This window comes from Trichechus manatus, unplaced genomic scaffold (assembly GCF_000243295.1).
Source record: "Trichechus manatus latirostris isolate Lorelei unplaced genomic scaffold, TriManLat1.0 scaffold00057, whole genome shotgun sequence".
NCBI lineage: Eukaryota > Metazoa > Chordata > Mammalia > Sirenia > Trichechidae > Trichechus > Trichechus manatus.
The window spans coordinates 1,132,337-1,155,144 of record NW_004443993.1 but is presented as its reverse complement, the minus strand read 5'-3'; the positions used below and the strand labels follow the sequence as shown (position 1 = coordinate 1,155,144).

Here is a 22,808-nt window from a genome sequence, read left to right as displayed (position 1 = left end):
ATCAAAATCCCATTGAAAGCAGGATTCAGAAGCACGGCATCTCTGATGTTATAGCCACCAACAAGAATCTCTTTGCTTTTCACTTATTCATTCAACCCTGGAGATACAAGCCATGGTCTCTGCCCTCATGGGGCTTACATGCATTTTGTGTCCATTGATGGTGACAGGAGAGGCAGGTCCCTAGTCGAACCTACTGGAAGGCACCAAGGCCTCTACAGCTACTCGTCCTCTCTGCTGACTGCAAACCAAAGGCCAGACTGCAGTTGCCAAGACACTCAGATCTCTGCCAAGTAGCCTGGCTCCTTGGGCAGGGACCCATAATGGTCTGAGCATCCCCACCCTTGGTTAATCAGGGCTGTGAGAACCGGGACAGTTGGGCTGCCTATTAGAATGAGGAAAAGTGCGTACCCTGGGATGGATTAGATGACTTCCCAAGTCCAGGAACCTTGAAATGAAGTGGATTCCAAGGAAGGATTACTTACCAACTGCCTGCTAGGAAGAAGGCAAGGACCAGTCTTCCCTAAAGACATTAAAAAAAAAAGATACAGTTGAAATACAGGCAGAAAGAAAAAGAAAAAAAAACACCCAAAATAGAGAGCTGATATATGGTGTTTATCATGTGCCACGCATGGCTCCAATCACCTTATATATACTAATTTATTTAATCCTCCTAACAACCCTGTGATTGTTGTTAGCTGCATGATGCAACGAAACCTGCACGATTTCCATGATTGGTTGCAGCTAGAACAATTGTGATCCACAGGATTTTCATTGACTGATTTTTGGAAGTAGGTCATCAGGCCTTTCTTCCTAGTCTCTGGAAGCTCCACTGAAACCTCTGCAGCATGATAGCAACACACAAGCCTCCCATGACAGACAGCTGGTAGCTGTGCATGAGGTGCATTGGCTGGGAATCAAACCCAGGTGGAGGCGAGAATTTCTTTTTCAGAAGAGCAAACAGAGGCTCCAAGAAGGAAATAGAGAAATTAAGCAGTATGGCCCAGCCCTCAGGGCAGTATATGGTCATGTATGGCTGGCTGACAGAGTAGGGAACTTGAGATTTTCTCAGACAGGCCAGAGGCAGGTGTGTGTGCGTGTGTGTGTGTGTGTGTGTGTGTGTGTGTGAGAGAGAGAGGCGTGTGTGTGTGTGTGTGTGTGTGTGTGTGTGTGTGTGTGTAAAGCTGTCCTGGAAACCCTGCCCAAGCCTTGGCATCCCAGGAATGTGCTTTTTGGAGCTTTGACAGTTCTCTTCCAGGCCTGCCCTACCTTCTACAGAGAAACTCTGGAATTTATCCAGGGCTTTGAACCGGTTCATTTCGGTTCAAACCCCTGCTGAGAATGTGCATTCCATCCCAGATATACTGAATCGGGATCTACATTTAAACAAGATACCCCGGTGATTCTTATGTATGATAAATTTTTGAGAACCACTGCTCTGCTATAAGTTCTCAGAATTGGTTCCTAACCAGCAGCATTAGCATTACCTGGGAACTTGTTAGAAATGCAAATTTGCAGCAAAGCTTTGAACTGGTTCAAAGCCCTGCTTCCCGGTAACTCTTTCCAGGTCTGTTGAGGTGAAAGGTTTACCACAAGGTGGAGAAAAGGGAAAGCTGGGCTCATAACAGAAACTGAGTTCTTTGTCTTGTAATTTTTCTGAGGGGATTTAAAAAAATGTACATATGGAATTTAATGGTGATCCATTCATAAATGTTACAACTCCCAGAACTTGTCTAGCCCTGTAAATGTCCCCGGGTGATTGCTAATGATCTCATCTGACCGTGACACTGAACCTACCAAGAGAAGTAGGCATTATTTTCTCCTATTTACAGGTTGGGAAAAGCAAATTTATCGACCCAGGATCTGTCTGATTCTGAAGCTCAGGCTTTTAAGTGCAAAACACTCTGCTTATAAATTCCGTCCTGTGGATTCATCACTGTTTTTCTTTCTGAGGGGTCAATTGACCTCTTTTCAGCCTCTTTTCTGCTTTTTCTCCTGGGTTTCACCACAACCCTGCTGAGAGGTTAGCACTCCCTGCCAAGTTCAGTTTGTAAAACCCAAGAGAACTTCTAGCTCATTCCCAGGGGAACCCTCCACGACTGCCAGGCCTTTTGTGGGGTGCAGGCAAGTTTCCTACACGTGCCTCTTTGGCAAAGGGCCTCTGGCAACAGCATGAATCGCAAAGAGATTCCGTGATTCTTAAAAGTTGCTTTCTACCAGCCCTCGGTGGTTTAGACAATTAGGTTCCACTGTGAAAAGCTTGGTTTGTTTTGATTTTGCTGTGGGGGGAGAGGAAACCGCCTTTCTTTGTCCAAGTCCTTGTCCTAAAACGATATATCAATATTTACGTCCAGACCCTACGTTCTGGGTCAATTGATTTTAAAGATGTTTTTGCTCATAATTCATCCACAAAACAAAATGAATTTTTGGCTATACTTTTGTGAAGAGTTCATTTAAATTTCTCATTGATTACTCTTTATAAGGCGATTTGGAATAACCATCTAAAAACTATATACGATCAAAATAAATTAAAAATCTCTACAATTCCTGGAAGGGGAAAGGCCGGGTATAGAAAGGAGGGCAAAATAAGCTTCCAACAAAACCTCAAAGTTTTTCCTTTCGAGGTAGAGGAGAAATTGTTGTTAGAATATTTTTGAAGAGCGGTTTTTAACAACCTCCGTTGAGCACCAAAAAGCAACGGCCTCACTTAAAAGTGGAGAGAAGCCTCAGAGGGATCTTTCAAGAGGCGGATTTCCAATTTAGGGAGCGAGCTCCTCACCGTGTGATCAAAATACAACCAACCCAGCAGCCTGCCCTGGCGTGCCTTTGGAAGGACTGGATTCTGAGTCAGGGCTCCAAGGGTTAAAGAGCCGATGTCACATCGGGCGTTCGAAACTCCTCCTCCGGCAGTGAGGTGAAGATATTTGAAAATCACCCCACTACAAACTCCTCCCCCTGCACGAAACCTCACATTGAAATGCTGCCAAAGACTCGGGCCCCGCGTGTAGTCGCCGCCGGGTCGCGCGAAGCCGGAGTCTCCATCTCTGATACAGCGGACCGCGGGCCGGGCCGGGCGTTCCAAGCTGAGGCTGTGAGCATGGGGTCGGCAGGCTGGGGGCTGTGCTGCGCCATCGCCCTGCTCTTCGCTGCTGCGGGAGCTGCAGGTAAGGCTGGCTCCGGGCGCCCGCGCGGATCCGTAAGCCCCCGACCTCGGGGAGCCAGTGGTAAAGTCCGCTCGACCCCTCCAATTTGTGTATGTGTGTTTGTGTGGGTGGCGAAAAATCACTCCAGACTTGGGAGACTTAGGGAAAATGGCCCGAGGTCCTTCCCAAACGGCTGGAGGGAGCACCCTGGGGGGCGTGAGGTTTAGGGGGCTTGGAGGGCTCAGAGGATACGGGGTCTCCGCCGGGTGAGGGACTCTTCTTTTTCCTCTAAGCAGAGTACGGGGAACTTCAGCCCTGAAAGGGAGGGACCCGCTCTCGGGGCCATTCTAGGGACGAGGGCGACGCGGGGACCCTCGCGCCGAGGCCCGGCTCCCCCACCTGGAGGTCCCCGCGAGCTTTTCTGGCGCCGACCGACGGCGGGGTCCGCTTTGTGCCTCCCGAGGCTCAGTCACTACCCCCGGCGCCTCGCGCGCGCCTCTGCGCTGGGTGACCGCCTCCGACCCTACCGCCGGCCTCCCCGGTGCTCCTATTGGTTGCGGTTGGAACAGGCGAGCTTCGAGCCACTCCCCTCGGCCAATGGGAGGCGGTTGCTGAGGGTGAGGGTGGGGGCGGGGCGGGGCCCGGCGAGGAGTTCGCGCCGCACGGGTTCTTGCAGAGGCACGCCGGGGAGCCCTCGGATCCGTCGAGGTTCCTGTCACAAAGGAGGCGACACGTCCTGGACTCCTGTAGCCGCCTCCTCGAACATGGACGAGGCGCCCGCCGAGCGTCTGGTCTGTGGCCAGGCCTCCGCCCTGACCGTGTCCTCGGGGCCGCCCTTGCTCCGCCCGCCCCGGAGACGTTCACAGACGGGTCCCAGGCCATCTCCACAGCCTCGGTTCCTTCCTAGGCACGAAACGTTGCTTCCCAAACTCTCTCGCCCCTAATGGGTCCGTTGCGAACGGCGGGGCGGAGACGTGCACTTTCCGGAAACCTTCGGCCGCATCTTCCCCGCGCTGGGTGGGAGGCAGCAGCCCCGCGACTGGCCCTCAGAGTTGCGTGTCTGTTCAGAGGCTCTATAGGGGTCAGTTGAGCCGCCCGCATGACATTTCTTCGTTTTGGGGGCTTTAGATGTAGATTTGAGTAAGAGGCTAGTGGGTGCATGATCCGTAGTTTCTGCTGTCTCCCCGGACGTTTTAAATTAGCTGCTGAGAGGCAGTTGGCCCAGCTGTAGGCGATAGATAAACGATCCTCTCCCTCCTTCAAGCCTGCTCAGCCTGTAGAGGCTTGTGGCTATCTGATGAACAGGATTGCCAGAACCTTTTTGTTTATTGGCAGGGGGATGGCTTTGAGTGGAGAGCTTTGAACTCTTGGAATCTGTTATACCCGTGATACATCAACTTTTGCCCGCCGCCCACTTGTATGAAACATGACCTGATCAAGAGGTACATGATTAACCTGTATTTCCCTCGAGATCACCTCCTTCCTGGGAAATGGTGCTAGTGAAGTCCTGAGCAAGGCAGTGTCCTCACTTTTCGTTTGCTCTCTTTCTGGGTGGCAGAAGAGCTGATGCATGTGACTTCTGTTCTGAAGGAAATTACACTTCCTAGTGTTTTCCCCCCGGCTTCTGAGAGCTGGCAGCTACTTTTCTCCTGTGGTGTTAGCATGATGATCGTTTAGCTTGTACGGGTGTAGGCAGCCTTAGCTGCTCCAGCGTGGTCCTCAGCTGTCTTCAAGGCATTCCCAGGGAAATTGCTTGTCCTGTCTCTTTGGAAACCGGGGTCGTTGGAATACGGACTGCACACCTTCACTTAGATCAAATCAGTTAGCTTGTGTGAAGTATTGAGTATGTCCTGATAGGGCAAACATGCTACCAGTGGGATTTTCTTCCAGGGACCACTGGCAAAAGATGGGAAGAACTTTATTGAGACCAAACACCTTTCAGGTGAATTATGTGTCATACCTCAGGAGAAAGATGTGGCAGTCTGCTCCTGTAAACATTTACAGCTTTGGAAACCCTATGGGGCAGTTCTACTCTGTCCTATAGTGGCTCTACGAGTCCGAATCGACTTGACAGCAATGGGGTATGTGTCATTCTGTCTTTCCAGGCTGCTTCTGCTCATTTCGGTTGTGTTCCTCCCTTGATAAGGTGCAATTCCAAATGCTTTTGTTGCTCTGTGCTTTGCCATGGGCGTACCCTTAAGCTTTTGAAGTCTCCTTCACATTCCACATTAATCGTGTTCACACTCTGCTGGCTGTCAAGTGAGTGGCCGTTAGTTGCTAAGAGGCCGTGGAAGTAACCAGCAGGGAACAGTGACAGTCCTCCAAGAGACAGGCAGCCTCTCCCAAATGGATTGGGTGACAAGGCCTGGCCATAAAAATCACTCCTTGGCACTACCCAGTTTGTTTCCCATCAAAGCATTGGCAATTGGCTTCTCATTCACTTTAAGCTGAGTCATTAGGCCCGCCCAGGGGATTTTCTTTATTCAGGGAAATGATTCTATCTACAATCTTGATTTCCCTGTACAACTGTTTGACAGCAAAGAAAACATTGAAAGCATTCACCACCTCATTTGCATGCTGGCGAAAAAGCAGAAATGAGAATGCTCCTTTTCTGTTTCGATAACCTTGTTCCTGACTTACTGCTCGTGACACCAGAAATCTGAGGGCTAGAGTTGAGAGATTTTTTTTTGGAGGTGGATGCAGTGCTTATGTAATTTTAGGCATCTCCAGGATGCCAGAGCTAGGAGGGCAGAAGGTATGCTAGTTTGCTTTTGCTGAAATTCAAATGAACTGACTTGGAAAATCCAAACCTTCTGCAACACTGGGGAAAGAAAGACAAGGAAGAGGTGCTGTTTCTTTGGTCTGTGGTGTTTGGAACAGGACTAGTTCCATCCCCTTGCTCAGGAAGGTCTTGGCTGATGTGGGGACACTGGTGTGATGTGCTGATTGCCATCGCTAGCAAGGCCATGGGGCTTTTTTCCCTGGCTGACTCCCATCTGGCGGTGCCTGTAGCAGTGAAATCCACTTTTTAAACATTGCCTGCAGACTGCCAACTGTTGGATCACCTGTTCTGACAGAAATAGGTGGTGGCAGCGTCTTCTGGTTGGTGAGGTCTTCAGCCACCTGTGGCTTGCAAATGTTTGAAGAACTGTTGGGTGGTGGACTTGATGGCTAAAGGGGTTTTACTGTTCTTATTCCTCTTTAAAGGGCCTTAAGGTGTTAACTAAAAGGAGCCCCAGTGATGGGGTGGTTAAGTGTTCAGCTGTTAACTGAAAGGCAGCAGTTCGAATCCACCAGCTACTCCACAGGGGAAAGATGTGACAGTCTGCTTCCATAAAGATGACAGCCTTGGAAACTATGGGGCAGTTCTGCTCTTCCCCGTAGGGTCACTAAAGTCAGAATTGACTTGATGGCAATGGGTTTAAGGTGTTAACTAGTGTTTCCAGTCTCCCCAGTGGCAGATTTTGTGTCTGATGAGTCCTTAAGCAAAGGCTGGGAAGCAAGACAGTGGATTAGTGGTAACTGAATTCCCAATCCCCAGGCAGCTTAGCAGTGGGGTGACTGAAGCTCCTCCTCCAAGCTCCTCATTGCAAATGCTCCTTGCCTGAAACTTCCTTGTTTATCTTTACTCAGAGTCCTGGAATTCCAAATGCTTTTTTGTGCAAGAAGTGGGGCCACATGAGTCATTTCCTCCTTTTAAAACTATCGCAGTCTCGCTGTGAGTCAGTGGGGCGTGGGGTAGATTGTAGAAGCACTGCTGAGTGAGATGTCCTGTAGCAATCAGTAGTTGGGCAATGGTATCTGTGACCACAGCAGATTCCAAAGCTCAGCTCATTTGCTTCTCCCTTCCTCCCTGTCTTCCACCACCCATTCACCATGTCACCTGGGTTCTAGACTGGCCACTGTAATTCGCAGTTACCAAGTTCTGCTGATTCTTCTAAATACTACTTATGTTTCACCATCTTTACCGCCTCCATCCTTCGTTTGGTTCTCCTCATACCTCCTAATTTTACCACATCAGTTCCCCAGCCTCTGGAAAGAGCATTGACTTGAACTTGAAAAGCTCAGAGTTTGTTTGTTTTCTTTTTAGATTGAGGTATAATTGACATACTATAAAATGGACAGATATTAAGTGAAGAGTAGAGTGAGTTTTGACAAATGTAACCACCATCCATGTAACTACTTCCCATCAAGATGGAGACTATTTCCATCCCCCTAGAACGTTTCTTCGTGCCCCTTTCCTGTTAATCACCCCTCTACCCCAGAGGCAAACACTAATCTGATTTCTGTTGTTATAGATTAGTTTTGCACTCAATGGAACTTCATATGAGGCATTGGTGGTTCAATAGTAGTATTTTTGCCTCCCATGCTGGAGACCTGGGTTTGATTCCTAGCCAGTGCACCTCATGCTCAGTCACTACCCATCCTTTGATGTGTGCTGCTATAATGCTGAACAGGCTTCAGTGGAGCTTCCCGACTAAGATGGACTAGGAAGCCCAAAAATCAGCCACTGTAGACCCTTTGGATCATGATGAAACATTGTCCGATCTGCAACTGATCGTGGGGATGGTGCAGGACCGGGCATTTTATTCCATTATGTGTAGGGTCATCATGAGTTGGGGCTGGCATGATGGCAGCTGACAACAACAGAACTTTATATAAATGCAGTCATACAGTATGTACTCTTGAGCCAGACACAACATAATGTTTCAGAGATACATCCATTTTGTTGCCTGTATCAGTCGTTTGTCCTTTCTTATTGCTGAGTAGTATTCTGTTGTATGAATATATCACCTGTCTTTTTTTAAGCCAATGCCAACTATGTCAGGATCTGGGCAGAGCTTCTCACAACAGTCTCTAGGTAATAGGGACTGCTATTGGTGCAATAGTTAAAGCGCTTGGCTGCTAACCGAAAGGTCGTCAGTTCGAACCCACCAGTGGCTCCTCAAGAGAAAACACCTGGTGATCTGCTCCTGTAAAGATTTACAGCCAAAGAACATAACTGGATATCCATCTGCAGAAAACTGAAACAAGACCCATACCTTATACCATGCACAAAAACTAACTCAAAACAGATCAAAGACTTAAATATAAAATCAAAAACGATGAAGATCATGGAAGAAAAGATACGGACAATGCTAGGAGCCCTAATACATGGCATAAACACAATACGAACCATAAGTAATAATGCACAAGCACCAAAAGAGAGACTAGATAAATGGGAGCACCCAAAAATTATAAGAACTCAAGAAAAGGTTTAAATACAGAAGAAAACATTCTTTGATGGTTACGAGGGTGGGGAGGAAGGGTGAGGGTTATTTACTAACTAGATGGTAGATAAGAATTATCTTAGGTGAAGGGAAAAACAGCACATACTACTGGGGAAGTCAGCACAGCTGGACTAAACCAAAGCTAAGAAGTTTCCTGAATATGATCAAACACTTTGAGGGAGAGAGTAGCAGGGGTAGGGGACTGGGGACCATGGTTTCAGGGGACATCTAGGTCAATTGGCATAACAAAGCTTATTAAGAAAATGTTCTGCATCCTACTTTGGTGAGTGGTGTCTGGGGTCTTAAAAGCTTGCAAGCAGCCATCTAAGATGCATCAATTGGTCCCAACCTACCTGGAGTAAAGGAGAATGAAGAACACCAAAGACAAAAGGAAAGTATTAGCCCAAGAGACAGAAAGGGCCACATAAACCAGAGACTTCATCAGCCTGAGACCAGAAGAACTAGATGCTGCCCGGCTACCACCAATGACTGCCCTGACAGGGAACACAACAGAGAGTCCCAGATGGAGCAGGAGAAAGGTGGGGTGCAGAACTCAAATTCTAGTAAGAAGACCAGACTTAATAGTCTAAGACTGGAGGAACCCGGGAAAGCATGGCCCCCGGATTCTCTATCAGCCCAGAACTAAAACAAATTCCAAGGCCAACTCTTCAGTCAAGGATTGGACTGGACTGTGGGACCTAAAGTGATACTCATGAGGAGTGTGCCTGTTAGCTCAAGTAGATACAAGAGACTAAACAGGCAGCTTCTGTCCAGAGGTGAGATGAGAAGGCAGAGAGGGTTAGGAGCTGGTTGAATGGACATGGGGAATCGGGTGGAAGGAGGGGTGTGCTGTCACAGTATGGGGAGAGCAATTAGGGTCACATAACAATATGTATAAATTTTTGTATGGGAAAAAAATGAGTTTATTAAAAAAAACGATTTACAGCCAAAGAAACCCTATGGGGCAGTTCTACCCTGTGCTATAGGGTTGCTGTGAGTTGGAATCAACTCAACAGCACACAACAACATTCCTCATTTTAGAGATGAGGAAACTGAAGCCTAGTTGCCCAAGTCATTCTAGTTAAATGGCCTAGAAAGCCATTTAAATCAGATCTCGTAACCTGGTGTAGCAAGCAGTTTACCACCTCGCTACACTGCCTGTCAGGGAATCTACACAGCAGTGCTGTGTGAGCCACCAGGATAGAATGGATGTTGTTCTTAGTTGCTGTCCGGTCGATTCCAACTCACGGTGAACCCCGCATGTGCGGAGTAGAACTGCGCTTCATAGGGTCTTCAAAGCTGTGACGTTTCAGAAGTAGATCACCAAGCCTTACTTCCCAGGTGACTCTGGGTGGGTTTGAACCACCAATCTTTTGGTTAGTAGTCTAGCACTTAAACATTTGTGCCACTCAGGATAAGCGGCCGTATCTTTCTTGCATGGATCCCTTTATCAGAAATGCCAAATCAGATTTCTTGCTCCATCCACGCATATTTGATAAAATAAATAAACGTTTTTTGTTGCGTGCCGTCAAGTTGATTCCAACTCATAGCAACCCTATAGGACCGAGTAGAACTTCCCCATAGGGTTTCCAAGGAGCGGCTGCTGGATTTGAACTGCCAACCTTTGGTTAGCAGCTTGAGCTCTTAACCAGTTTGCCACCAGGGCTTCAGATATAATCTGAAAAAAAAAAGAAATGAAAAGAAATTTCAAAAATAAAAATTATTTCTAAAAAACTGTGCAAAGAATTGGCCTTGTAAAAAAATTACTTATACAAGGAACTCCCACCCCCTGCCGTCGAGTCGATTCCAACGCATAGCGACATAGGACAGAGTAGAACTGTCCTATAGGGTTTCCAAGGCTGTAATCTTTATAGAAGCAGACCGCCATATTTTTCTCCTGTGTAGCAGCTGGTAGGTTTGAACCACCGACTTTTTGGTTAGCATGCGAGCCCTTTAACCACTGCGCCACCAGGCTCCGTTATACAATGAAAAGCAGCCCAAATGATAGTTTACTTCTGCTCCCTAGACTCCAGGACAGTGAAAGGTGATCTTTTTGTGAGGTCTTCCCAAAGTCCTAAAAAGAGAGAACACTCCGTGATGGCTGGCATCAGGTCATGGAAAATCAGAAACCGCTTACCTTTTCCAGGCATCCTCTGGCTGTGGGCAAATCCTTCCTCCATCTTGTATGAAGGTAGTACACTGATCTGTATGGTGGAGCAGCTTATAAACCAGAGGATAGTAATAAAGTACAAGAAAGTGGGGTCTCAGACCCCCTGACCCCCAGAGCCCTCAGCCCAGGTTCAGGCTCAGGTTCAAGGTTGGTGAGATATTTAAGGGTATTTGGGCCATGTCTATCCCGATTAGAAAGACCAATTCCAACAAAAGCCATTTGGGAAGTTATAGGGTCAAAGTAAATGAGATGGTCTGACACAGTGGCTGCAACAATGGGCTTGAACATAGCAATGATTGTGAGAGGATGGTGCAGGACCAGGCAGTATTTCGTTCTGTTGTATCTAGGGTCGCTATGAGTCAGAACCGACTCGATGGCACCTAACAACAACGACAATAAAGGGTCAGGGTAACCAGGGCTAAAGCCAGAGATATGTCCTAACTGGGTCTTTCAATTCTCTCACTTAGTTTTTTCCTTCTTTTTTTCAATTTCAAGAGTAAAGAATTAAAATGAAACAGCCCTGACGTGCAATCGGCCTTCCCAGAGCAAGTGATTCAAGAGAGAGCAGGGAGGAAGCTGCAGGGCCTTTTATGACCTTGTCTCTGAAGCCACAGGCTTCTACCTTTTTCTATTAGAAGCAAGTCACTAAGTCCAGCGCCCACTCCACCAGAGGGGAATTAGGCTCCACCTTTTGAAGGGAGTACCACAGAATTTGTGATCCTATTTTAAACTGCCACAGGTTTCTCTATTGTAAGTAAGGTCTCGTTGGATCCTTGAACTTACATTGTTGTGCACATGTGTTAGTATTTCTGCTGGGTCCCAGGGACCATGCACTTTGAATTTTGACAGATTCTACCCTGTTATTCTCCTAAAAGATGGAGTGTGGAATAGCACTCCTTTCCCCGTAACCCCAAAACTTTGCCTGGCTTGGTGATGGACCAGGCCCTAATTTTTAGCACACCTATTAAAATTATTATGACTGTGTTAGGCATTGGGCCCATGAGTCCCAGCTGGGAGATGTACAAGTCAACAGGCAATTTTGATATAGTGTGATAGGATGAGAAAATGGTATTTTAGGAGCTCATGGGACACCTAACCCAGTTTTTTTGAAGGTCAGCATCAGTTGAACAAAACACCAGTAGGAGTTAGCCAAACAAAGGGGTGGGGACCGGGAAGGGAACATTGCAGGCAGAGGGAACTGCAGGTATGTGGGGTCTGAGGTTGTGATCCCTCATGGAGGATCCATCCTGGAGGCAGGCTGTGTGTCAAGGTGAAGAGTGTCACATAACGATTCTGCGAAAGGAGAATGCCACTTCCTCACTGCTGAGGGTTGAGGGATGGTTGGTGACGTCTTGTGACCTCAAGGGCATCTCTCTCTTCCTCACTTGTTGAGTTTTCAGGGCAGCAATTTACAGAGAAAACAGGTGTCTGCACCTCGTAGGTATGACAGGAAATGGGATGGGAAGAGGGAGCGTTGGCCATAGATTCATGAGCCTGGGAGGGAAATTTCTAGGCACGCTCTTCCTCCTGCCTCCTGCCTGTGATCTGCTTTCTGGGCCGTCTCTCTTGGTGTTAACTTCCGTGGAGCCCACAGTTCTTCGGCTTTGGCAACGGGTGGGGTAACCTGGAAGCTCACGACTCTTCCTTTATCATGGAACTCATGGTCTTACTTTCACAAGTCTCCTACCCTCCAAATGCTCCATAAATTTTTATTCACCCTCACTGTTAATTTTTAAGGGTGGAATTGTTCTACTTTATGTAATCTTTTGCCTCAAGGACTTTTTCCCCCAATAAACTGTTTATTTTGTAAGGACATTAAAACCTGTTGCTATGGAATCAATTCTAACCTGATGGAGACCCCGTGTGTTTTCCTGGAATACCATTAGATTTACAGACAAGTTGCAGAGATATACAGAGAGTTCTCATAAACCCCTCATCCAATTTCCCCTAATGTCAATGTTATATATGACTATGACACATTGGTCAAAACTAAGAGATTAATGTCAGCATATTACTATCACCTCTACACTTTTATTTGGATTTCCCCTATTTTTCCTCCAACATCGTTTTCCTGTTCCAGGATCCAAATCCAATACACCATGTTGTTGCACTTGGCCCTACAGTCTTTTGATCATAATCCTAACCAGCTGGTTTCAAACTTTTTAAATCATGCACCACCCCGCCTTGGTAAAAAAAAAAAAAAAAAAAAAAAAATTTTGAACATGCCCTCCCCAATATATTTATTTTTTATGTACCTGTACTAATATATTATGTTCATTACAAAAGATAACTAATACAAAAGCCAAAATGTTAAAAAAAAGATGATAATAGATACAAATTAAATACATAACATTTTTAAATGTCTTGTTCATATTATAATCCGTTAATATCTCAACTCACAATATACAGTTAGGGCAAAATTCAACCTCTAGTTTTCTTGTTATGTCACTTCTCTTTTTTTATGCGAGTTGGTTAAAGGTAACTCATAAATCCATTAAACTAGGCAGAGGCAAATGACACAATGTTGCAGTACAATGAAAATGAGCAAATTGTCAATTTTTCCACCCTTTCCTTTAAGGCCATGACCTAGAATTTGCACACGTCACATCCACTCACATCCCATTGGCTTAAGCTTAGTCACATGGCCATAGCTAGCTGCACAGGCGGCTGGGAAGTTACCGACCTAATTTGGGTCATTTGCCCACCTGAAACTTTGAGGTCTTGTTCTTTTCTTTTATTGTGGTTAAATACATATATATAACAAAACACTTGCCATTTCAACATTTTTTCCATGTACAATTCATTGACATTAATTATATTCATCATGTTGTGCAACCATCACCACTAACCATTTCCAAATGAAGGTCTTACTAACATACTGGGAAACGTCTTTAGGCAGCCTCAAGGCTAAATAGCTGTGCATGGAAGTTCTAATATTTTGTTCCCATGCCTCAGTAGATCCATACTTTGGACTCAACAACCATCAAAACTTTAAAATTGTTGATAATTTGGACTTACTTATTTGTTGGACTCTTATTTTGCATCCTCCACGATACCTTGGGTTCATGAAATTTAATTTGTTGTGTGTATTTAATTTCCTGGGAGTCGGACTATGTTGTTGATAGGATTATATTTCTGGCTTATTTTTCAGTTGGTAGGAAATAGACAGGTCACTTGTTCAGTGTCTGACCTGGCACTGAGGAGCCTTCATTCCCCTTTTCTTCTCTCTCAGCAGGAGACAAGTGTGGGAGGAATGAGTTCCAGTGCCAAGATGGGAGATGTATCTCCTACAAGTGGGTTTGCGACGGAAGCGCCGAGTGCCAGGACGGCTCTGATGAGTTCCAGGAGACATGCTGTGAGTCCCCTCTGAGCGTGGTGTAGCTCCTGACCCTTTGTGATGATGGCGGGTGGGAGATAAGGTGAAAAAGTGGCCAGCAGATTAATGTCGTTCACCAGGAATTGGGAGGCAGGGAGAGAAGATTTTACTGGGACTGTCCTTTAACAGGAGCCCTGGTGGCGCAGTGGTTGAGAGCTCGGCTGCTAACCAGAAGGTCAGCAATTCGAATCTACCAGCTGCTCCTTGGAAACCCTATGGGTCAGTTCTACTCTGTCCCGTAGGGTCTCTATGAGTCAGAATTGACTCAACGGCAGCGGATTGGTTGTCCTTTAACAGGAGTCCCTGGGGGGTACAAACAGTTAACACATTTGGCTGCTAACCGAAAGGTTGGAGGTTCGAGTCCACCCAGAGCACCTTAGAAGAAAGGCATGGGGATCTACTTCTGAAAAATAAGCCATTGAAAACCCTGTGGCACACAGTTGTACTCTAACACACATCGGGTTGCCATGAATCAGGGTCAGCCTGATGGCAACTGGTCCTTTAACCACTCATTCCTAGCAAGCTCCATTAAACGCCCTGCTTTCAACCCACAAAGGTGGGATTTACACCCTCTCTCTGAAGACTATGGGTTCTTCCTTTGCAAAGATAGGACTGATGAAGTGGACTAGTCTTCCCTTTGCGTTACAGTTCAACCTCATTTCTTCCATAGTGTCTGTCACCTGCAAGTCTGGGGAATTCAGCTGTGGGGGACGGGTCAACCGCTGCATTTCTCAGTTCTGGAGATGTGATGGCCAAGTGGACTGCGAGAATGGCTCCGACGAGCAAGACTGTGGTGAGTGTGATCCCAGGGCCCTATCAGTGGCCCAGCCCAGCCTTCACCCAGGAGCATACCGGGCTTCCAGGGAGTGATGCACACACCATTTCGCCCTGCCTGCGCTCTGTGCTGGCCACCCTGGGCTAGGCTTTGTCTCTTAAGGGCTCATACCAAGACCCTCCCACCCCTCAAATCCCACCTTGACCAGAAGGCAAGAATGTGATGGTGCTTCCGCTTAGGGTCATGGAGCACTCGTTGAGGGCCACCTCTCCTTGCCTTTTCCCTGGGAGGTTAAGCACATAGTGGGTGCTTGTTGGCTGAGACTCAGTCCTCCAACTAACCAGTGAGAGAGTAAGAGCGTAACAGAGCTGAGGTTCTATTAAGCAATAAGGCCAAAAACGCACAGAGACCAAAGGTTATTAGTGGTTACCAGGGGTGGAAGGAGGGAGGAATGAGCATCTGTTAAGAGCAATGAAAACATTTGGAAAGGGCTTGTGGTGTTGGTTGCACATCATGGTGAGTATAATTAATGTCGTTGAACTGTACACATAAAAAATGTTTTGTTGTATCTATTTTAACCATAATTAAAAAAGAAATAAGGCCAAGATTCCTGAATGCGAAGGCACTTTGGAGCTGGGTGTCGGTCTTGGCTGTTTTAAGAACAATTGACAGCAAAGCCTTCAGCAGCACTTCCTGTGTGCTGGGCCCCCGCTTACGAGCTTCAAACGTATTAACCCACTAGTTGTCACAACAATCCCCAAAAGGCATGTACAGATGAGGAAACTGAGGCACAGAGAGGAACAGTGACTTGCCCAATTTGAATAAGGGTAGGGCTGGTGTGACCCAGGCAATTGGTTCAGACTCCAGGGCCCTGACGACTGCCCTGCACGCTTCTCCACAAGCATGCTGGCCGGGGTCTGACCTCTCCACAGCACAGTTTCCCCATCTGTGGAAGGAGCTGGTGTTGGGGACTCCACGGTGACTGGGTTTTCTTCTCCCATCCACCTCACAGCCCCCAAGACATGCTCGCAGGACGAGTTCCGCTGCCGTGACGGCAAGTGCATCTCACAGGTGTTTGTCTGTGACTCGGACCGGGACTGCCTGGATGGCTCAGACGAGGATGCCTGCCCTGTGACCACCTGCAGCCCTGCCTACTTTCAGTGCAACATCTCCACCTGCATCCCTGAGCTGTGGGCCTGCGACGGAGACCCTGACTGCGAGGACCACTCCGACGAGTGGCCGCAGCGCTGTGGGGGCCGCAACACGTCCGCCCCACAAGGGGACAGTGGCCCCTGCTCCGCCCTCGAGTTCCACTGCCTCAGCGGCGAGTGCATCCACAGCAGCTGGCGCTGCGATGGTGACCCTGACTGCAGGGACAAGTCGGACGAGGAGGACTGTGGTACGGCTGGGCTCCCTGCTGTGGGACAGGCAGTGGCTTGAAGTGGTTCAGTGATTTCCAACCACGCAGCAAGGAAGCTGGCCCCACTTCATTTTCTTCCCATTTTTCTGACCACATTAGGGAGACGGTAGCCCCCATAAGAGACTGTCTTTTACACCTAGTCGGTCTCTTGATTAGGGGAGGAAGCCGCATGCTGCAGTATTATCAGCCCAGGAAGGATCCTGGGTCCCAGGCCTGGGCTAGAGGTGTCTGAGCTGAGTGACCCTTGGCCAAGAACTCAACCTCACTGTGTCGTGGTCTTCCCCACCCCTCGATAGAATGGGGTAAGAGCAGTGACCTGCGTGGGTTGTGTTTAGAGTCCAGCTCTGTCCAAGACAAATTTCTGTGATGGTAGAAATCTTCTCTATCAACACTGCCCAACACAATAGCTACTAGCCCCATGTGGCTATCGGGCGCTTAAACATGGCTAGTGAATTTTTAATTTTATTTAATTTTAATTAATTTAAAGTTTAATAGCCACATGGTTAGTGGCTCCTGAGCTGGAGACAGTGCAGATAAAGAATGTGGCGCTATATCTGCTCCTCTGTCAGTGCTCTTTAAATGGGGATTGTTAGTGTGTTAGAATGGAGTCCCTGGGGGGTGCAAAGGGTTAAGCGCTTCACTACTAGCTGAAAGGTGGGCAGTTTGAACCCACTCAGAGGCACCTTGGAAGACAGGCCTGGTGATCAGCTTCTGAAAGATCACAGCCTTGAAAACCCTATGGAGCAGTTCTACTCTGCACACATGGGGTCGCCGTGAGTCAAGACAACTCAACAGCGACTACCAACAATCATGATAGAAAGAGTCCCTGGGTGGTGTAAACTGTTAACGTGCTCGGCCGCTAATCGAAAGGTTGGAGGTTTGAGTCCACAGACAGGTGCCTTGGAAGAAAAATTTGCCAATGAAAACCTGTGGAGCACATTTCTACTTTGACACACGTGGGGTCGCCATGAGTCCAAATGGACTCAATGGCAATTGGTTTTATCATGTTAGAAACGCTGCGAATCCAGAACATGTTTTCATTTTCCTTTTCTTTTTTTACGTCTTGACCCAAATGCAATCAATTTTCACGTAGTCGTAATCATTGTGTAGATCTAAACTTGTTTTGAGGAGCCCTGGTTTGGCGCAGTGGTTAAGCACTCAGCTGCTAATCAAAGGTCAGCAGTTCAAACCCACCAGCCGCTCCATGGGAGAAAGATGTGACAGTCTGCTTCTGTAAAGATTATAGCTTTGGAAAACCTACGGGGCAGTTCTACTCCATCCTTTAGAGTCGCTGGGAGTCAGAATCAACTTGACAGCACACAACAATAACAACAAACTTGTTTTAAAGTCACATTTTATAAAACTGTTGGTGACTTTGTATGTGATCTGTTCTAAAACGTAACACAAAGTCATTTGACTTCCATACCTGTGAGGCAAGTTTTCCCAACTTTACAGATGAGGAAACTGAGGCACAGAAATGCTGAGTGACTTTTCTGAGGACACACACCTGTGAAAACTAAAATCCCTGTCATTCTACCATTTTAGCCGTCACAGATTCACGTTTTGGTAGAGTTACGTTCGGTTGTTCTTGTTCAATGAAAAGACAAACAGCTAGGTTAAAGAGGGATCATTCTGTCCACGATTTTATGATCTCTTCACTGACATCCTGAGTCTAATTTTTTTAATTGGCAAGATTTTTATCGTGAACTATAACACAGAAAAGTGTGTAAAGCACAAATACACAGCCTAATGTGTTAGCAGGGAAAGCAAACCTGTATGAGGTCAAGTTATAGAATGCAGCCAGCCATCACGCGTGTCCACTGAATTCTGATTTTAAGGCTTACTTTTTTCACTTAGCATCCTCACGCAAGCATTTTTCATGTTCACGGTTGGTTATTTCAACAGCTGTACTGTGCTCATGGTCACGGTGTGTTTTGCCCACATTTCCTGGGCCCCTCTCTACCTCTGGTGGCAGCCGTTCCTGTCTGCCTCCGTCTGCTCGGCCCGTTGGGTCTGTCGGCTTTCTTATGAATTCTGTGTCCTGACAAACGCATGTGAGGAAGGACTGGAGGGAAATCTAAGAAAACCTTAATGGTTATATTAGGGAGTTAGGATTTGGGGTGATTTTTTTTCCCCCCTTCCTATTTTCCAGACTTTGTTGTGTTACTTTAATAGTAATTTTCCTTGATTCTTTTTCATTGAGGAAGAAAATACTGCTGTAAAAAAAAAAAAAATCTTCTGAAATCTACATTGGGTAGCAATTAGAATATGAAGACAGGTGGCGGGCAGGTAGACCGCATTTTGACCTGCTTTTCCTGGGTCTCTTCTTTCTTGGAGCTGGAAGATGAGCCGTTTTCTTCTGCTGGTTAATGAGGCTTCGCCTTTTCATCTCTGAAGACCCCGCCCACACAGCTGCTCAGAGGGCTGAGGCAGCGGGTTCCCTTTGGCCTGTCAGGCAATGGCAGCTTTGGAGTGGAGGTGATTTTTCCCTTATTGCCTCTCCCCGAGAGAGTTAACCCCCTGTCTTTTCCAGCTGTGGCCACGTGCCGGCCTGATGAGTTCCAGTGCGGGGACGGGACCTGCATCCATGGCAGCCGGCAGTGTGACAAGGAGTACGACTGCAAGGACCTAAGCGACGAGCTCGGCTGCATCAGTGGTGAGCTCTGCCAGCAGGGGCTTTTGCTCCTGGGCTGGGGACAGGCACAGCAGCGCTGCCACCTTGTCTCCTGGCCCCCAGTGTTCAGTGCCTTGCTGTCTGTGAAGCACTCTGCAAAATCGGGGGGTGTTAGGGAGGATGGTGTTGGTGAATTCAGGTGTGGGCCTGGGCTCGGGACTCCTGCTCCGGCCCCCACCAGTTACAGGTCCTTGGGCAAGTTACTTGACCTTCCCTTGAGCCTCACTTCCCCTTATCTGAAACTGTGCATAATAAAAGCACCTACTTGGAGGTGGGGAGATTTAATAAGGCCAGTGGGCACAGCGCTCACAATTACGGGCGGAATTCCACACTTCAGAATGTTCTCTGGAGAAGCTGGCCCACGCACCGGGAGCCACGCTCTGAAATGATCCCAGCAACACCATCGTAATAGCAAAAACGGAAGCAACCCAGGGGTTCGACCCCAGTAGAATTAATTCTAAACAGTAGTTGGAGCCCTGGTGGCGCAGTGGTTAAGAGCTACGGCAGTTCGTAATCCACCAGCTGCTCCTTGGAAACCCCCTGGTGCAGTTCTACTCTGTCCTGTAGGGTCGCTAGGAGTCAGAATCGGCTCAAAGGCAACGGGTTTGGTTTTTTTGGTTTATGGGTCTTAGCAGGATGGGATGGGGAAAGACTGCCATAGCAGTCTCCATCAGGGGCTGGCAAGTCTTTTCTGTAAAGGGCCAGAGAATAGATGTTTTCAGAACTACTCAACTCTGACTGTGTTCTAATAAAACTTATTTAAATGAACTGATTCGGCCCTTAGGCCGAAGTCTGCTGAACCCTGCTTTAGGTAACATTCGAATTCTTAAGCTAGGTGGTGGTTCACGGGGGCTCAATCATTGTGTTTTATTAATGAATATATTTACATCTATTCTTGGATGAATTAACCATCACATAAAGACTTCTAAGCAGTTTCCTGCACCCAGAAGCACCTGACTCTCCTGTCTCTGGCTTTTCTAGTGACGCTGTGTGAGGGCCCCAACAAGTTCAAGTGCCACAGTGGTGAATGCATCACTCTGGACAAAGTGTGCAACTCAGTCAGGGACTGCCGGGACTGGTCGGACGAGCCCCTCAAGGAGTGTGGTGAGCCCCAGGGTGCAAGTGGGCCACGGAAGTCGTGAAGTGGGAGGCTTCAGCCCCCTCTCCCCCACGAGAGCTGGGTGGTGCTTAGAAAGGGCTCCACACACCTGTGGCCTGCGGGAGCTTTGGCTCTGGGGCCAGATGGAGTTGGGGGATGGGGACAAATGACTTCACTTCTGAGCCTCAGTTTTCACATCCGTCAGACGGGACAATAATTGCTCCCAGGTCCTTAGGGCTGTTGGGATGATGAGATGCTTGTAAAGTATTCCGCAGCACCTAGCTGGTAGTAAGTGCTCTACAAACTGTAGCTGTAAGCACTAACAAGTATTTTTGGGAGACTTCCTCTTCAAACATGAATTCTAAAAAATGTGAATTCTTTGCCTTGGAAGCCTGCTTCTCTCTTGAGAATTTTGTTATTTTAAATTAAGATGTGGTAGTTTTATGATAGGTACCTGACCTTCTGTATGGTTGATACTGAAAGATCCTATTAGGAAGAGCTGTATAGTATAGAGTGGAGCCCTGGTTGCGCAGTGGTTAAAGCATTCGACTGTCAACCAAAAAGTCGGTGGTTCGAACCCACCAGCTGCTCCAGGGAAGAAGGATGTGGCAGTCTGTTTCTGTAAAGATTTACAGCCTTGAAAATCCTATGGGGCAGTTCTACTCTGTCCTGTCGGGTCGCTATGAGTCAGAATCAACTCGGCAGCAATAGCTTTTTTTTGTTGTTGTTTTCGTTAGGGGTCATATGGTTCCATTGACCCCTAAATCATTGTTGTGACTGTGGTTTAAAAAAAAAACGAACAGACAGACAACCAGTTGCTGTCAAGTTGATTCCGACTCATGGTGACCCCATGTGTGTCCCAGTAGAACTGTACTCTGTAGGGCTTTCAATGGCTGAGTTTTCAGAAGCAGTTTGCCAGGCTCTTCTTCCAAGGTGGACTTGAACTGCCAACCTCTTGGTTAGCAGCCGAGCACGTTTGTACCACCCAGGGACTCTGATCATGATAAAGATGTTGCAATCACAGAGTGGCAGGGAAAGGGAGGGCTGAAGGCCTAAGCATGACCAGAGTGTCCCGCATCCACCTCAGGTACCAACGAGTGTCTGGACAACAAAGGAGGCTGCTCCCACATCTGCAATGACCTCAAGATCGGCTACGAGTGCCTCTGCCCCGAGGGCTTCCGGCTGGTGGACCAGAGAAGATGTGAAGGTGATTCCCAGCAGGCCGGGCTCAGGGCCTGCTCTGCCTTTTCCAACGTGGGAAGCCTCGGCTTCCTTCTCTATAAAGTGAGGTGACAGGATCTCCGCTCACAGGGCTGTCAGGAGGATGTAATGAGACGTCCAGTGTGTGGAACGTTTAGCATAGGCCTGGAGATGCCCAAAATAAATCTTTCTCTGGGTCTTGACTTGCAGATATTGACGAGTGTCAGGACCCCGACACCTGCAGCCAGATCTGCATGAACCTTGAGGGGAGCTACAAGTGCGAGTGTCACAACGGCTTCCAGATCGAGCCCCACACCAAGGCCTGTAAGGCCATCGGTGAGTGCAGGGAGGCGGGCAGCCGAGAGCAGCTGGGAAGGTGGGTGGGTGGGGTGGGCCTCGGCCACAGTGAAAGCAAAGGCCTTTGGAAATTTCATCGCCTGAGCTTTGCTGTAACCGAGTAAAGTGACCTGATGGTGAACAGAGCTTTAGCTCTCGAGCCCATCTGGCAGGTGGGTGAGCAGCCCTGTTTATGCGACTGGCCGGGTCAGGCCTGCCTGTGAGACGGCTCACTCACAGCTGGTTCCTCAGCGGTTGCTGGTTAATGCCACAGGGTCAACGTCTCGTTAAGGTTGTTAACATCGAGCACCCCAAGTTCTCCTTTTGTGGACAGTTTGGGGAGACAGTTGGGCAGAAGAGATGGAAGTCATCACCCAAACATCCTGCACCCCCCACAGCTGTTCTTATTGACTAACTAGTAACCAGTAAACCAGTTGCCATCGAGTCGACTGACTCAGGGCGACCCCGTGTGTGTCAGAGTAGAACTGTGCTCCATAGGGTTTTCAATAGCTACATTTTTGGAGGTAGATTGCCAGGCCTTTCCTCCAAGACGCCTCTGGGTGGACCAGCCGCACATCTATGGAAAATAGCGCCTATGCGATTAGTTTTCAATTGCTGAATAATCTCTCACAGCTCTCAATAGAAACTGTGATGGCCAATAGAAACCGTGCTCATCGGTGTGCATGCCCTCAAGCCACGCCCAGGGCACTTGCCTTACCCGTCATACCTTAGCTACACCTCTGGCGGTGGACTCAGGCTTCCAACCTTTAGTTAGCAGTGAGTGTGTTAACCGTTTGCACCACCCAGGGACTCCCTGATTGACTAAAGAAACTGAAAACCAGGAATCCATTTAAAAAAGACCAAAACCTAAGAGCTAATCATGAAACAAAATAGAAGTACTTTGCGCTAATTCTTTGAATCCCCTCCGTTCGGTGGCACCGCATCTCTGGAGGTGTAGCTTTCCTGGCAGCCTTTGCTCCGTGTTTCGCTCGCAGCAGGGACACCATGGGGGCGGATTTTGCAGAAATAGGCTAGAGCCTCTTCAGTTCACCCGAGGGCCCCTCTGTGTTTCAGTCTCTCCCCTGCGGTCGTCCCTTTCAGTGTCTGCCTTGTCCTTCCTGTCACACTTGTGTGTCCTGATCCTTCTGGGGTGCAGCAGGTCCCCGAAATAAATTTCCCTGAGTTCATGAAATCCTCTAGGGTTTGAGGTTTCACTGTAGGTGTGAGTGTTTAGAAAGGGGCTGTCCCCAGAGACTTCATCAGCCTGAGACCAGAAGAACTAGATGGTGCCCAGCTACCACCAATGACCGCCCTGACAGGGAACACAACAGAGAGTCCCTGATGGAGC

General features: G+C 47.9%; 1 protein-coding gene across 1 annotated transcript in view; it reads left to right on the top strand.

Annotated features, from left to right (window-relative positions):
• The first annotated feature begins 3,029 nt into the window (after nucleotides 1-3,029).
• LDLR (low density lipoprotein receptor) overlaps nucleotides 3,030-22,808 on the top strand; it is a 32,218-nt gene continuing 12,439 nt past the window's right edge. The window contains exons 1-8 of the mRNA XM_023733187.1: nucleotides 3,030-3,161; nucleotides 13,813-13,935; nucleotides 14,627-14,749; nucleotides 15,744-16,130; nucleotides 18,685-18,807; nucleotides 19,807-19,929; nucleotides 21,012-21,131; nucleotides 21,335-21,460. Of these exons, the coding sequence (XP_023588955.1) occupies nucleotides 3,095-3,161; nucleotides 13,813-13,935; nucleotides 14,627-14,749; nucleotides 15,744-16,130; nucleotides 18,685-18,807; nucleotides 19,807-19,929; nucleotides 21,012-21,131; nucleotides 21,335-21,460 (1,192 nt within the window). The 5' untranslated portion in view covers nucleotides 3,030-3,094. The remainder of the gene's footprint in view (nucleotides 3,162-13,812; nucleotides 13,936-14,626; nucleotides 14,750-15,743; nucleotides 16,131-18,684; nucleotides 18,808-19,806; nucleotides 19,930-21,011; nucleotides 21,132-21,334; nucleotides 21,461-22,808) is intronic.